Source organism: Ctenopharyngodon idella, chromosome 5 (assembly GCF_019924925.1).
Source record: "Ctenopharyngodon idella isolate HZGC_01 chromosome 5, HZGC01, whole genome shotgun sequence".
NCBI lineage: Eukaryota > Metazoa > Chordata > Actinopteri > Cypriniformes > Xenocyprididae > Ctenopharyngodon > Ctenopharyngodon idella.
Genome location: NC_067224.1, coordinates 39318504 through 39332347, shown reverse-complemented (window position 1 = coordinate 39332347; position 13844 = coordinate 39318504). Strand labels below are relative to the sequence as shown.

Genomic DNA, 13844 nt, shown 5'->3' with positions numbered 1-13844 from the left:
GATTTCTATGAAAAGCAAAGAGACAGTGTATTAATAAAGATTTATTGCAGGCAAACAATGCAGCAAATAATATTTACAGCTATATTAAAATAAACATTCCTTTATCTGGGATCCATGAGATGTTGGTGATGAGAAAACTTCAGTAAATCACAGTGGCGGATGAATCTGTGTAACCCCCAAACCTGTACTGAGCTTTTCCTCTGATTTGACACACTTAACATTTGTGGAAAATGTATTCCTGCATTCAAAAAAAACCAAACAGACTTTAAAGTTGGGGTTCCTATCTTCCTCAAACATGTGCATAAATTGAAAGTAAAACTCAAAAAGGTTCAAGGAGAATCTGATAAAGGAAGAACAGTAGAATTTTGTTTTCTTAAAACTTTGTCTTATTCCCTTTGCTCCGTAACTGTAAAAGGCAAAGCCTTGAGGAGTAAAACACAAACTGATGTGTCCTGCCTCATTTCTCCTACGTTTACTGAGCAGTTAGTTTGCAAACAAACCACACATACACTTGATGATGCTACTCTTCGGCTCATATTAAAATCTCACTGCAAACTTTTTTTTTTTTGGGATGTTTGATAAACCAGAACACGCATAAAATAAACCTCACAACCCAAATGCCAAACCAATGGCTACTGACAATTTGATGGCCTGACGGACTTGCAAATTATACTGCGTTTCAACTAAACAATAATCCCAGCCATAAATCCAGTGACATTGTAGCCAAGAAGTGCTTGTTGAGAAATTAAATGAAAATCAACCAAAATGTTCTTGGTTCCGCCCACCCTGAAACATTCCAGCTGGTCGGGTAATGTGTTCACATGACAATCTCACAGTCTCTCATTTCTTTCTTCTTGCATCCGACTCCATGCAAAACCTCTCGAATGCCTCCTCGATCTCTGGATCCATTTCTTCTTCATCATCGCTGAAACAGAAGTAACAGTGAAAGCTTATATATTTACATGGACTCTTCCTTAAAGTCACCAACCATTCTTATTTTTAATGAATATTTATTATAAGTGATTTATCTGTGCACATAATTTTTTTTAATTCATGTGTCCTCATAATCTTTACACAAAATAAATTTCCCTCCCTTTCGCAGGAACATCTGCTCTCTTCTCTGATGATGAGTTTACTGGCATGAGGGCGGGGCAACCTGTCATTCACATGAATTCCACCAGTAGCAAACCACAAACATCCAATCAATTCCCTATGAACAAAATCAAGTCCCGCCTAATTTTTTCTTGCTCAAGAAGCCGGTTCAATTGGATATACGTCACAACAGGGAAGAAAAGGCTGTCGCAACTTTCATTCCAACTTTACAATAAATGTGTGCACTTGTCTAAATCATAAATATAAGGTTGGATTACTGCACTATGAACTATTAATTTTTGATTATGTTCATTCTTTACTTCATTATAAGTGCCTTACTGCAACTGTGTAGTTAAAAAAAAAAGTATTTTCTATCATAATGCATGGGGGTAGAATATGCAGGGACTTTTAATAAAATGTAAATTCATCCCCCGCACTTTTTTTCGGGCAAGTGTGTTGTTAACTAAAGGTTTTCATCAATGTGAATAAATTCAAAGAGACACTATACTCTTAACTATGCATAACCTGACAATTTATTCTTATCCAAAACAAGGCAATATATCCATTATGTTTCATACACGAAGCCAGAGGGCGCTGTCTTGCAGAAAGTCCAAAACAGACTCATAGAAGTAATAACTTATGACGTTCCAGGAAATCCCTTATATGGACAATGGCATTCAGAGTTAGCAGTGGCTGAATAAAAAGGAGAAACGCTTTGATGAAATGTGCTTAGTAGCCCTTTATTTAAGCAATTAGTCGACTAATCGCATGTGTACATTAATAAGCCATTTAAATCATAATAATGAGCCTTTAATTGCCTTTATAAAACGGTTAGTTCCCGTCCTTGATTCTGACTGGTCAATAGCTGTGTTTTATTCACGATAAAACAGGGTTATGACTGCTTCACCCAACGGTTTTGTGTATCACTACACAACACCCTTAGCAACCACTCTTAGCAACGTAAACTGTATGTTCTCAATTGATATTGTTCATTGAAGCTTACTGTATTATGTAGAAGAGTATTGTGAGAAAGAGATCGAGTGAGCGAGTTTATTACCTGCATTCAGATTTAGCATTTTCCTTCAGGACAGTCCTGTGTCCTTTTAACAGTTAAGGGGTTTTCCCATGACTGACAGCGCTAGTCAAAGCATTTGTCAGTTGCGTCTTGTTCCGTGTTCACAACAATTCAGTCTTTTTAATGTAAAAGTCTTGACTGACTACTGACTGACACACTCATAAAGACAATCTTTGCCGCCATCTAATGGCGTAATAATGTAACTTCTGTTGCTGTTCACGGTCAGGGACTATTTTTTCTGGTGGAAGGAATGCTTTAGTGAAAGTTTACTTCATGAAAGTTGCATTTATACATATATTTGGTCTTAATATTTGTATTGTGTGGTAACCATTTTATAAAAGCAATAAGGTGCTCGAGGCTAGTGCTGTATCGTGAATAAGTCACGGCTGAAGGGGTTGCAGGCACTCCGCTTCATGTCGTACCTAACAACGCCCTTCAGCTGTGACTTATTCACGATAAAGCACAGCCTCTAGTACCTTATTGCTTACATATATAATATATAGCCTAATCAGCGCTCAAGCATAAAGCTTGCCAAAAGTAATGAACATGAATGTGTCATGAAAAAACAGCAAGGACACTGTCTAAACATTTTAATATTTTATTGATAATGTTTTCTGTGTTTTCGGCTGCAGAGATTAAGTCGACGATGCCGACTCGTCATCTCCGCAGTAGTGCATGGTCCTATATGCACATTTCATATGGATTACATAATCTGAGAAAATTTGTTTGCCACTTGAATTAGTTGACAATCGTTTGACACTTCAAGCTTTCTATAAATATATTTCTCATGACTGTGAGGCAAGTACATTTACACAACAACGATGTACTAAAAACGAAAACGTTTTTCTTTGTACAGATGGCGTTATCAAAACAATCCCAGTTCACACGGATCCGCGAAAATGACTAAAAACGCTCTATTACGCATGCCAGACAAGTAGTTGGTGATGTCACTTTGTAAAGGCAGATTACGCGTCTGCGCATACGCATTCTTATACAGAGCACTCGCACCAAACACGCATGCCTATCCACCTTGTTTTATAGCTTACGGCACTTTGATATTCTTCTCATTATTTCCCTATAGTGGCTAATAAATAGGAAGTCTCGCACATTCACAGAAATACCTCAATTCCACCTTGACAAATAAGGTGGATAGACTGAACGCATGCCGTCACCGTTTTCACAGATTTGCATTTTTGCAGTTTACACGGAAATGACAACGGTATCATTTTCAAAAACTTGCACTTTGAAACGGTTTTCAAAAGTTTGCGTTTTCAGGCCACCAAAACGCCATTGTCATGTAAATGAATGGCCAAAACACTTTAGATGAAAGTGGTGTCGTGTAAACAGCCCCTGAGTTTTGGTTTATTTTTTTGACGCGCTCAAGTTCCCAGAGACCGAGATGGCAGAAAGCGCATCCTGTTTGTTTTCTTTATTTTACAAAAGTACCTTTTGTTGTTATTATGGGTGCACACAAATAAAAGTAGACTTTACAGTTGCGAATGATGTATTACTCTTATCTGTATTACCAAAAATGACTGAGTATTTTAAGTTGTTTCCGCTGTTATCAGGAAAAAAAAAAACACAAGTGATGACACCAGCGCCTCCATGTCTTGCAGTAAGCGTACTATACTTCAGCTTCCACACTCCGCAAAAAACACTTGGATAAGCGCATAATAATAGCGCATATTTATCTAGGTTAACTTTAGAGCGAGCAGTCATGTAAAGTTGCTACTACTTGCATGTATCAAATGAGAAGACATATTTGAGGCTGATGGATGATAGGCGAACCTTTGGATTTCCTGCCCAACATACTGTAATTACCACAAGGACCCAACATTAATGCTCTGACTCTCACGGATTGCGTGACTTCGCCACAAGTTTTTTGTTTGTTTGTTTTTTGCTACTAACCAACTAATAGAATTTTTGGTCGACTAAGCCTCTAATTGACTAATATTAGTTGAATATTAGGGGGCAGCCCTAATAAAATCCATGTTGACTTAATGCAAAAGTGTTGGTAGTACATGGACCAATCATACAATTGTCATTAGGAAAATATAGGAAATATTATTATAGAACACAACTTATTGGTTATTGTTCCACAGTGTATTTGATTTCTTAGCCAGTTAAAAGCAAGAGATAAGAAAAACTAAAACCTGTCAAATAGACAACGGTCAGAAAAAATTTATTACAATTGACATTTCTGTCCCCTTCACTTCTGAAATGATGGCTATACCCCTCTCATGTATTGCACAAAGGATGTTCTTTTAAAACTCATTACAAGAATGACAGACTCCACCTGTTGGCTGGTTTTTGTTAAAGATCCTAAAGGGCACATGCGCATCTGTTCATGGCCCATCCAATAGGCTGAAGACTATGCTGAATAAGACTGGCAGGTCTAGCTAAGCCCCCCTCTCTCCCTGGACTGCTGACTTTACTAAAATGCGCTCTTTGACTCCACCCAGTGTCATTGTGATGAGGACAATTACTGGAGTTTGAGCAGAGGGCATGGTCACACCAGGGTTATTATAGTTACTAAAACTAAAACCTAAAAAACCTTTTGTTACTTGAAATTAAATTAACTTTAACTGAAATAAATAAATAAATAATATTTAATAAATATAAAAAAGTAAAAAATTTTAATTCCAGCTATTTGCCAAAAAACATTTCTGGCTTTCATTTAGCTTAACTTGACTAAAATAACTAAAACTAAATATAAATAAAAACTACATAGACATCTTAAAAATAAATCTCAATGATACTAAAAAATAACACTAGGCCACTAACAGCTGCTGCTGGCCTCACTATCCTCTTAGTTTTACTATATTACTAAGTTGTGCAGTAAACAGACGCTATACTGGATATTCTGCACACAAATTTACAAACATCTACTCACGATTCGTTTCCATTCTCTTCGTATGCATCAGGGAAGTAGTCTTCTCTGTCTAGAATCTCCTGATATTTGTCTGAGTATTCTGTGGTGGAAAGAAAAGAGAGGACAAATTACACTTTAATGTGCTCATTGTTTATTGTAAAAAATAAATGTGAATCGAATTGGATGTGAACAAATTAGTAGAATTCTGTCAAGAACATCCATGTCATATTTTAAACCAAATTTAAAAAAAAAAAAAAAAAAAAGTCACTTAAAGAAACCCGTTTTATGAGAATTGTGACATTTTTCATAACCTAAATACATTTCTCATTACCATAATGCAAATAAAAAAGCTTAAGTATTTAGGATGCATTAAACTGATCATGGCTGCTGAAAATTCAGTTTTGATCACAGGAATAAATTACATTTTTAAATATATTCAAATACAAATCAGCTATTTTAAACTGTAATATTTTTTCAGAATATTTCAGTTTTTACTGAATTTTTATATAATAAATGCAGCCTTGATGAGCAGGAGATACTTTTGAAAATGAGCAATCAAATCTTAATTTTAGTGATAGATAGATGCAGAGGATAAAGGATAAAAAAAAAAAAAAAAAAAGATTAAAACAAAAAATACAGTAATTATCATTAATCTAAAAAACTCAAAAAAAAAAAAAAGTTCTGACATGTTATGGTAATGAGAATTTGGTAAAAAAAATATTTTAAAACATACTAATTATTATGAGGCTTAATTTTCTCTGCAATATTTGTTTTTTGGATTCGAACATGGTTTTCTGATATCTATCCACTTATAAAAGTCAGTACATGGGTCATTCCAGCAGACTAAAGACTCAGTACTCACCAGGATCTGCTGCTGTGAAAGGCGTTCCATCAGCTGTATAGAAGGTTGGTTCATTCTGAGGAACATAAACATGAGATAAACACAGTAAGAGAGGGTACCGTGACACTGTCAAAGAGTACTTTTTTTAAGAAATTAATACTTTTATTCAGCAAAGATGCATTAAACTGATTATGGCAGCTGAACATTCAGCTTTGCCATCAGAGAAATAAATTACATTTTAAAATATATTCAAAAGGAAAACGGTTATTTTAAATTGTAATATATCACAATATTGTAGTTTTCACTGTATTTTTGATCAAACAGATGCAGCCTTGGTGAATAGAAGAGACTTCTACTCACCAAGTATAACAGATTACATATTTTACTCTAAAACCTCATTGTGTGCATCTGAATGAATTTAATTTCTTCTGCATATGCGCACCATAAAGTAGTTGGGGTCATTGTAAGGTGTAGCGTCACTGGACACAGCGGCTGTGTGAACTCGCCCCCAGTTACTGGACCGTAACTCCACCAGTTTCAATAGCATCTGTCTGACATCTCTACAAAAGCACAGATACAATAGACATCTCAATAATGCAGCTGTATTGCTCTCATCAATATAAGGCCAACTACAGGTTTTATTTTACCATGCAAAAAAAAAAGAAGAAAAATTAGAAGTTCACAGTTCATAATTTCTTTGTATGACAGCTTGGCCAAAAATTATGTCGGCACAATTTGGCATGTTTCATTGCGGTATCACAAATAAAACAATTCACTCCAAGCACAACTATACAGTATACTCCACAAAACTTCCAATATTTAAATAAAGGGTGAAGATGTCAATTTTGCTAGGCCGAACATGACTTTTGGCCACTACTGTATATACTAAACAATCGAATGTTGCCCGACTCACTCACCGGCCGCATTTGGCGTCCAACAAAATGTCTTCAATCTTCTTGATGATCTCATCCATGTCTGACTGCCCTTTCTCCTTCCATGTGTCATCCAGAATGGAACCGCTCAGCTTGTCAGATCAGTACAGTAAAACAATGCAAGTCAACACCAATAGCATAGTAGTGCATTATTATCTGTGGATTGATTAAAGTAAAGGTATTATTTCATTTCAGTGTTTTGGGTTGTCTGGCAATTTCAAGGTCTTTGTTTACATCAGAATTACTATCACTAATGATCTTAAGTTGAGTTCTGAGGTCAACTTCTGCAGAGTATTTGCTCTGAAAAACCATCTCACCATTTTCTGCAATTGCCCTGTATAAGAACAGGAATATTTCAAACCTTGAGTAATTTGACAGCACACATTAGATTTGGGTCATCTGGGTGAGAGAATAATGTGTTCAAAAGTTCCTTTAGCGCTCCCAGTAGGACATTAGCTCGTCCCGGTGTGCCTTTTCCACTTTTCAACTGAAAGACATTAAATAATTAAAATTTAAAACAGAATAAATGCATAGCTACAGTTAAATAACCAGCTACAAATCTGAAAGCATTTTTTGCATTTCCAACTATAATGTAAACATTCTGACATTTGAATTCATGCAGATATGACAGGTTTTATATACTAGGTTATGCAAAGGAATAGACAAAGGGTTTTAATTGGTTTAGGTTTTAGCATTACATAATTTACTCAGATGAAGCAGGTCAAGACTGCGCTGGGCTTTATTTAGTAATGATGAGTGGCTGATTGTACCAGGGTTAGTTAAAATTAAATTAAATTAACTAAATTTAACTAAACTAAAACAATTTTTTGTTAACTGAAATAAAACTGAAATAAAATAAAACTTAAATATGAGATGTAAAAATTTAACTGAAAATTAGAAAAGTTGGAAAATTGGAATAAGTTTAAGTTTAAAAAAAACTAACTGGAAATAAATAAAAATTTCAAAAAATACAAGAGTTGCATAAATACAATAAAATACAGTAGTTAAAATTATACAAGATGTTTTACATTTACATATAATAAAAATTTTAAATTTTTTCAGGGATATCTTAAGTGAGCTTACTTCATAAAATGTTGTCTACTTGCATTAAAAGCGGGACAGTCTAATAAAATGTTTAATGGAAAGGGTGGTCTTGCAGAACATACATAAAGTTGGGTCTGTGTCTTTAAGCAGAAATGCATGAGTCAATCCTGTATGACCTATATGACATCTAGTGAACTATATAGTAAATTATTGATTTCTATGGACCCTTTTCACATTTCCGGGGTTCTAGAAGCAGAAGTCATTATAGTTGGGTAGACTTCTATAGTGATGAATGGCAGACAACTGCAAATATAAGTTTTGTATTTACATTTGCTTCAATAAGAAAAGTTTCCACGAATTTTCAAAAAGTAGGGGAAAATATAGTAAGATTGATTACATTGGTCAGAAGAGAGAAAGTTGTTAAATTGCCATCACTCCCTTAGCCATTGTATTAGAAACACCCTCGCCGCAGTGGTAATTCATTTTTTGTCATTTCCAGAAAAGGTAATAAAACACAATATATAACATTCTAAATGTATATTACATTTTTAAAAATGAAAATATGAAAAATTACTAGATTTGCAATGTTGATAACTGTGGAAATCCATAATCAGAGTCTGTGAAAAGGGTCCATTAGTTATTAGACAGTATTCCAGAGAGCTGTGTAATTTTGTAATATTTTGTGGTAAGAAGTGAAAAGCACTGGTTATGAACTGACCTCCAGGTTAAGGTAAAGCTCCCCCAGAAACAGCACATATGAGTGAAACTTTTTCTGGGTCTCTGGATCTCCTCTCACGGCCTGCTCCCTCTGTTCAAACTCTTTTTGACACCTACACAAACACCACAGAATGGAGTTTACAGATAAATGAAACTTACAAAAATGAGAGTAAACAAAACTGAAAGTAAAGGCTAAGATGGAAAAGGGAAGAAATTGTTGACTTTGGAAATTGGAACAAAATGTCAAGCCACTTTTGTGAAACACCCAGTAAACTCTTACTTAGGCATCAACTGTGTGCTATGTAACTTTTTTTTTTTCAAAATGAACAAAACTTAAATGAATCAATAAACCATCAATTCTTCCTCCAAGACGTGTTTTTGTCTTACTCTGATTCACTATGGTAAGCATATTATACATTGTTTATATTTTAGACCTGTCAGGATGGTTTTTGCAGGAAATTGCGTACATACGTCACTCCCCCGTGCGTGTCTCATGATATTCGTAAATAGAGCTACTTCTACGCGTGTGCGGTGTGGGAGTGGCATAAGTTAGTTGTCACAATGAACGAGAAAGGTTGACATGGTGCAGCTAAATCTCAAACCTCCACTCAAATCACTCGTTTAAAAAAAAAAAAAGAAAAAAAAAAAGCACCAAACAGAGGAGAGTTGGCAAAAAAAGAATGTGACAGAGCTCGTAATAAAACAAGAATCAACATTGGCTTGACTACATGTAGTTTTGTTTTTTAACCCCTAGAGGACCAAAAGTTATGTACAGTTTAAGGAGGCTTTTTTGATGGTTTACCTCTGCAGCAGCAGCTGTCGGAAGTTACCACTGGATGGAGTGAGACGGATGTGATGAGACAGATGGTTACAGAGCCGCGCTCCAGTGTAGGCGAAGTTAGGTATAGCCGTGGACTGTGGAAAGCAAATACAGCACTGATGTATGGTTTGAGATTTACCAATTACAAAATTTAATAACTGATTATCCATAATATAAAAATACCCAAGTTGTTACAGAGGCCATCTCAGGTTACATGCATGCTTTTTCAACAGAACAGACAATGAGCATGCAAAACTAAATTAAAAAAGACAATTTAGAGTAAATTTCATGCAGCTTTCTGTCATTATTCATATTATTCACATTTGTGAATCGTGATTGAAATTGAAAATTGTGTCAAAACTTACGAAACAACATGAGGGTTAGTAAATAATGCTGAAAAATTAATTTTCTGGTGAACTATTCATATAAATAGGATGTGCACTTTGCATTTTGACAGGTTACCACACAGATCCATAATCAGAAAGTCATCACAAGCACACCTGCACGTAGATGAGCTCTACAAGCTCCTGCAGTATCTCCTCTGTAGTGACCCAGCTGTTCAGCGTGTCTGTGATATACTCAATTTCTGATTCAAAGGACCCCGGAGACGAGTTCAGATGGCTTACAAAATCCTGAACTAAATCAGCCAGTGAGGCCTCAGCGTAGTATCCTTCAGATTCATCCGAATACACATCATCCTATAGAGAGAGAATATTAGACTAACATCAAGGTCAAGAATAAATGTTAAAGGGGTCATATAATGCCACTTTTACAAGATGTAAAATAAGTCTCTGATGTCCCCAGAGTGTGTATGTGAAGTTTTAGCTCAAAATACCCCACGGATCATTTTTTAATAGCATGTTAAATTTGTCACTTTTTGAGGGTGAGCAAAAACGTTCCGTTTGTGTGTGTGTCCCTTTAAATGCAAACGAGCTGCTGCTCTCAAGAAGAGGGCGGAGTTTCAAGAGTTTCAATCCGGAGTCGGACAATTATGGAGAGACTAAAGAAGAAGTGACAACATGTAGAATGCAACAGGATGTTTCTGAATGGTTAGTTGATTAATATATGTAGCTGATGTGGAGTTAACTATCTTAAAGTCATTGATTAGCATATTCTGTCATGATAATCTATAAATCGCTCATGTGTGAACTGTTGTAAGATCCTACAGAGTCAGCGAATATATGCTGCATGAAGATAGAACAGGTAATAGTTTAGTATAATTACGGTTATAACTTATGTTGTCATCTTGCTTTTATGACATGCTATTGCATTTGTGTTGCGTACTGTATTGCAATAACATGGCCTCACCCCTTTGTTGCGTGTTCTCGGGGGCAGGGTTTATGTAAATTTTAGGGTTAGTGATGTCACCAACCCGGGAAGAAGCTCGTTGTAGTCCCTACCAGCCGTTTGTTGTAGTCCTTAAACAGAGAATTCTTTAAAAGAAAATATCTCCCTTTGCTTTGAACTTTGAATGTTGTAACTTTGCAGATGTTGTTTGTGCTCTAACAGCAACATTACACACTAACTAAAGTTAAAAAAGTGAACTCACAATCAACCACCCCTTTAAAAAAAGAGCCACGTAGACTTACCTGGAATGATGCATAACATCCTGGGACAAACTCAGGTGCGGCAGCAGACAGTTTGGAGTTCTTCACCAGTGCATCTGCAGCATTGACGCTATTGTGTCCTGAATTTAAAAGCACGGGGGATCCTCTGCTATCTGGAAGATGAAGCAATGAAGACCTTTATTAATCCATTTAACATTTTTAGTCACAACATAATTCCCATCTGTGTTATTTCATAGTTTTGATGAGTATTCTAAAACAATGGAAACAATAATAATAAAGACTTGTAGTGTAGATGCAGAAGCAACCCCATAAATAGTAACTCCATAAAGACAACTTGACTTCTCCACTCAGGTCACATGACAGATTTGGCCAGATTAACAATCTCGTCCACTAACTGCTGGTGACCATTTAACCAGCTTTATTTCGAAGGCCACACTAATCTTCATCACACAACATCAAGCGTGTCTTTGCAAGTGTGTAAGACTTTTAATCAGAAAGATCACAAATCAGGTGAACAGAATAGAATATCACAATTCAACTAAAGATAAAGTGACCAGATGTGGTGAAAACTATGGTTACAATGGTTAATGTATGTACCTTGTACTGTTCATATCACTAATTCACATAAAGTACCACTATATTAATCACCTCAGTTATTATGCTAACTGTATTATAGTATCTATCTATCTATCTGTCTGTCTATCTATCTGTCTTATCCATCCATCTTCTATCCATCGAGTTTCCATCGAATTATGCATCCTTCATCTGTGTATCTATCTATGCATATATATATTCATCCATCTATGAATCTATCCATCCATCTATCGTCCATCCATATGCGTTCGTTTATCCATCTATCTTCTGTCCACCAAATTTATCTAATTATGCATTTTTCATCTGTTTCTATGCATCCATCCATCCATCCATCTGTCCGTCCATCATATCTATTTATGCGTACATTTTTCCATCTATCTTCTATCCATCAAATTTATTTAATTATGTATCCTTCATCTATCCATCCATCCATCTATATATCCACGTATCTATCTATCGATCATGTCTATGTATATATCCATCTATGCATATACCCATCCATCTATCTATATATCCATGAATTTATCCATCCATTTATCTATGCATCTATCATCCATCTGATTGTCTATCTATCCATCCATCTATTTGACTGTCTATCTATCTATCTATCTATCTATCTGATTGTCTATCTATCTATCTATCTGATTGTCTGGCTCTAGCTGTATCTATAGGCAACTCTTAGTAACTTAACATTAGTAACTTAACTTCACACAGTCACACAAACACGGACTGTGCATATTCAGGTATCTCTACTGGCATTGTAATAATAAAAAAGAAGCTTTGTACTACCAAAGCATTGGTCGATATCTCTTTATTATATGCCTACATACAAACATATTTACACTCATATAAATATAAATACATATATCAGTCTGTATACAAGTCAAATCATGATCATTTTTTTCTAAACAGTGATTAGCATTAACTGCCATCGACTCAAGTCACTCCTCCACAGGCTAATTAAGCCACATGTTCCGCTTATTATAACCGAGGCTGTCTCAAATTAAGGACTAAACAAAAAGACAAAGAAATTTGCATATATATTTCCCTCAAAAGCCTCTGACACAATTAGCTACTTCAGAGAGGAGGTTATTAGCGGACTAGCATGTCAGCTAGCAGTGAACTTTACTTCACCTGAGCTGCCGTCCGACACCGGAGGAGTAGTGCGCGGCTGTCTGAGCGGCTCTCCCGGGTTAAACAGCGAACTTCTGACATCTCCAGCCTCGGATGAGGAGGAGGATGATGGTGTGCTGTTGTTGTTGTTGTACATGATCTTCTCCTCGCTGAACTTCCCGTTCCCGTTCCCGTTCAACTGTCTGGCGTCAGACACGAATAAACACACGGATCAGATCTCAGGAGGCCGTTGAACACTACAGAGACAGACAGCGTCAATCTACAGTCTGCTTCTCACTTTCATGTTTACTATTTCTGTACCTGGCATCTGGCCCTCTGTAGAGAAATAATCACTTCCTCAGTCATTCTCCAGAAATACTTGCTGATCAGAGGAGCACTGCCATCTATTGGTAATATAAATCATCCTAGTGATGAAATGTTGCAGTAAATCATGTCTTTTCAAATAGATATTGGACATTTTAAGCTTTACTTTTACAGAAATTAAGCATGGTAACTACACTTTCCGACGAAAATACCACCATACTACATTATGTACTTTCATAAATATGATACAAAATACGTCCTAAAACTTTTTTTTAATAAAGCATTTTTTAACAACTGAACAGTGAAAAAAAAAAAAAAAAGAAAGTTTATTTATAGAATGGTTATCATTTTTACAGCTTGTTAACAAAATGTGGGACATAACTTAAAACAATTTTAAACAAAAGATTATAAAACTAGAACTGCAGATTATCTAGACTACCATTCAGCTAGCTTGGCACAAAATATTTTTTTCAAGTATTATTTATATACTATTATATTTATTAATATTTTGAATTAGCTTTCATTTTTATTTTCAGTTTTCATTTTAATTTTTGTGTTTCTGTCTTTTTTTATTATTTTTTTTTTAAAGTTCTATTTAGCTTTATTTTTATTTCAGTGTTGGTTTTAATAATTATTTAATGTTATTTCAGGTAGTTTCCAAGGCAACATTTATAATTTTCTTTTTTTCATCTAATATTTATATTTTATTTCAGATCCATTTCAGTTACAGAATTTTTTTTGAATAGTTTTAGTTAAGCATGTCAAAAATTTATCGAATGGAATAAATTATTCCCATCATGCTTTATGTAAGGAATAAGGTACGAGAGGCTGTGCTGTATCGTGAATAATTCA

At 35.3% G+C, this 13844-nt stretch overlaps 1 protein-coding gene across 1 annotated transcript; it reads right to left on the bottom strand.

The window, feature by feature from the left end:
- Window positions 1-28: 28 nt before the first annotated feature.
- paip1 (poly(A) binding protein interacting protein 1) lies at window positions 29-13089 on the bottom strand. The gene is made up of 12 exons (XM_051892963.1): window positions 12990-13089; window positions 12690-12925; window positions 10983-11113; window positions 9894-10091; window positions 9376-9488; window positions 8575-8686; window positions 7174-7299; window positions 6798-6904; window positions 6323-6440; window positions 5902-5956; window positions 5061-5139; window positions 29-925 (listed from the first exon to the last, which is right to left on the bottom strand). Exons 2-12 carry the CDS (start codon window positions 12823-12825, stop codon window positions 841-843), a joined length of 1260 nt encoding a protein of 419 aa, XP_051748923.1. The 5' UTR covers window positions 12826-12925; window positions 12990-13089; the 3' UTR covers window positions 29-840.
- Between the last annotated feature and the right edge of the window lie 755 nt (window positions 13090-13844).

Excerpts from the sequence above, each read along its gene's own strand:
- paip1 (XM_051892963.1), bottom strand. The coding sequence starts at position 12,825 with ATGTACAACAACAACAACAGCACACCATCATCCTCCTCCTCATCCGAG. Across the intron at positions 6,441-6,797 it reads TTGGACGCCAAATGCGGCCG|AGATGTCAGACAGATGCTAT; the intron begins GTGAGTGAGTCG and ends GTGCTTTTGTAG. Across the intron at positions 5,140-5,901 it reads TTTCACAGCAGCAGATCCTG|AATACTCAGACAAATATCAG; the intron begins GTGAGTACTGAG and ends TTTCCACCACAG.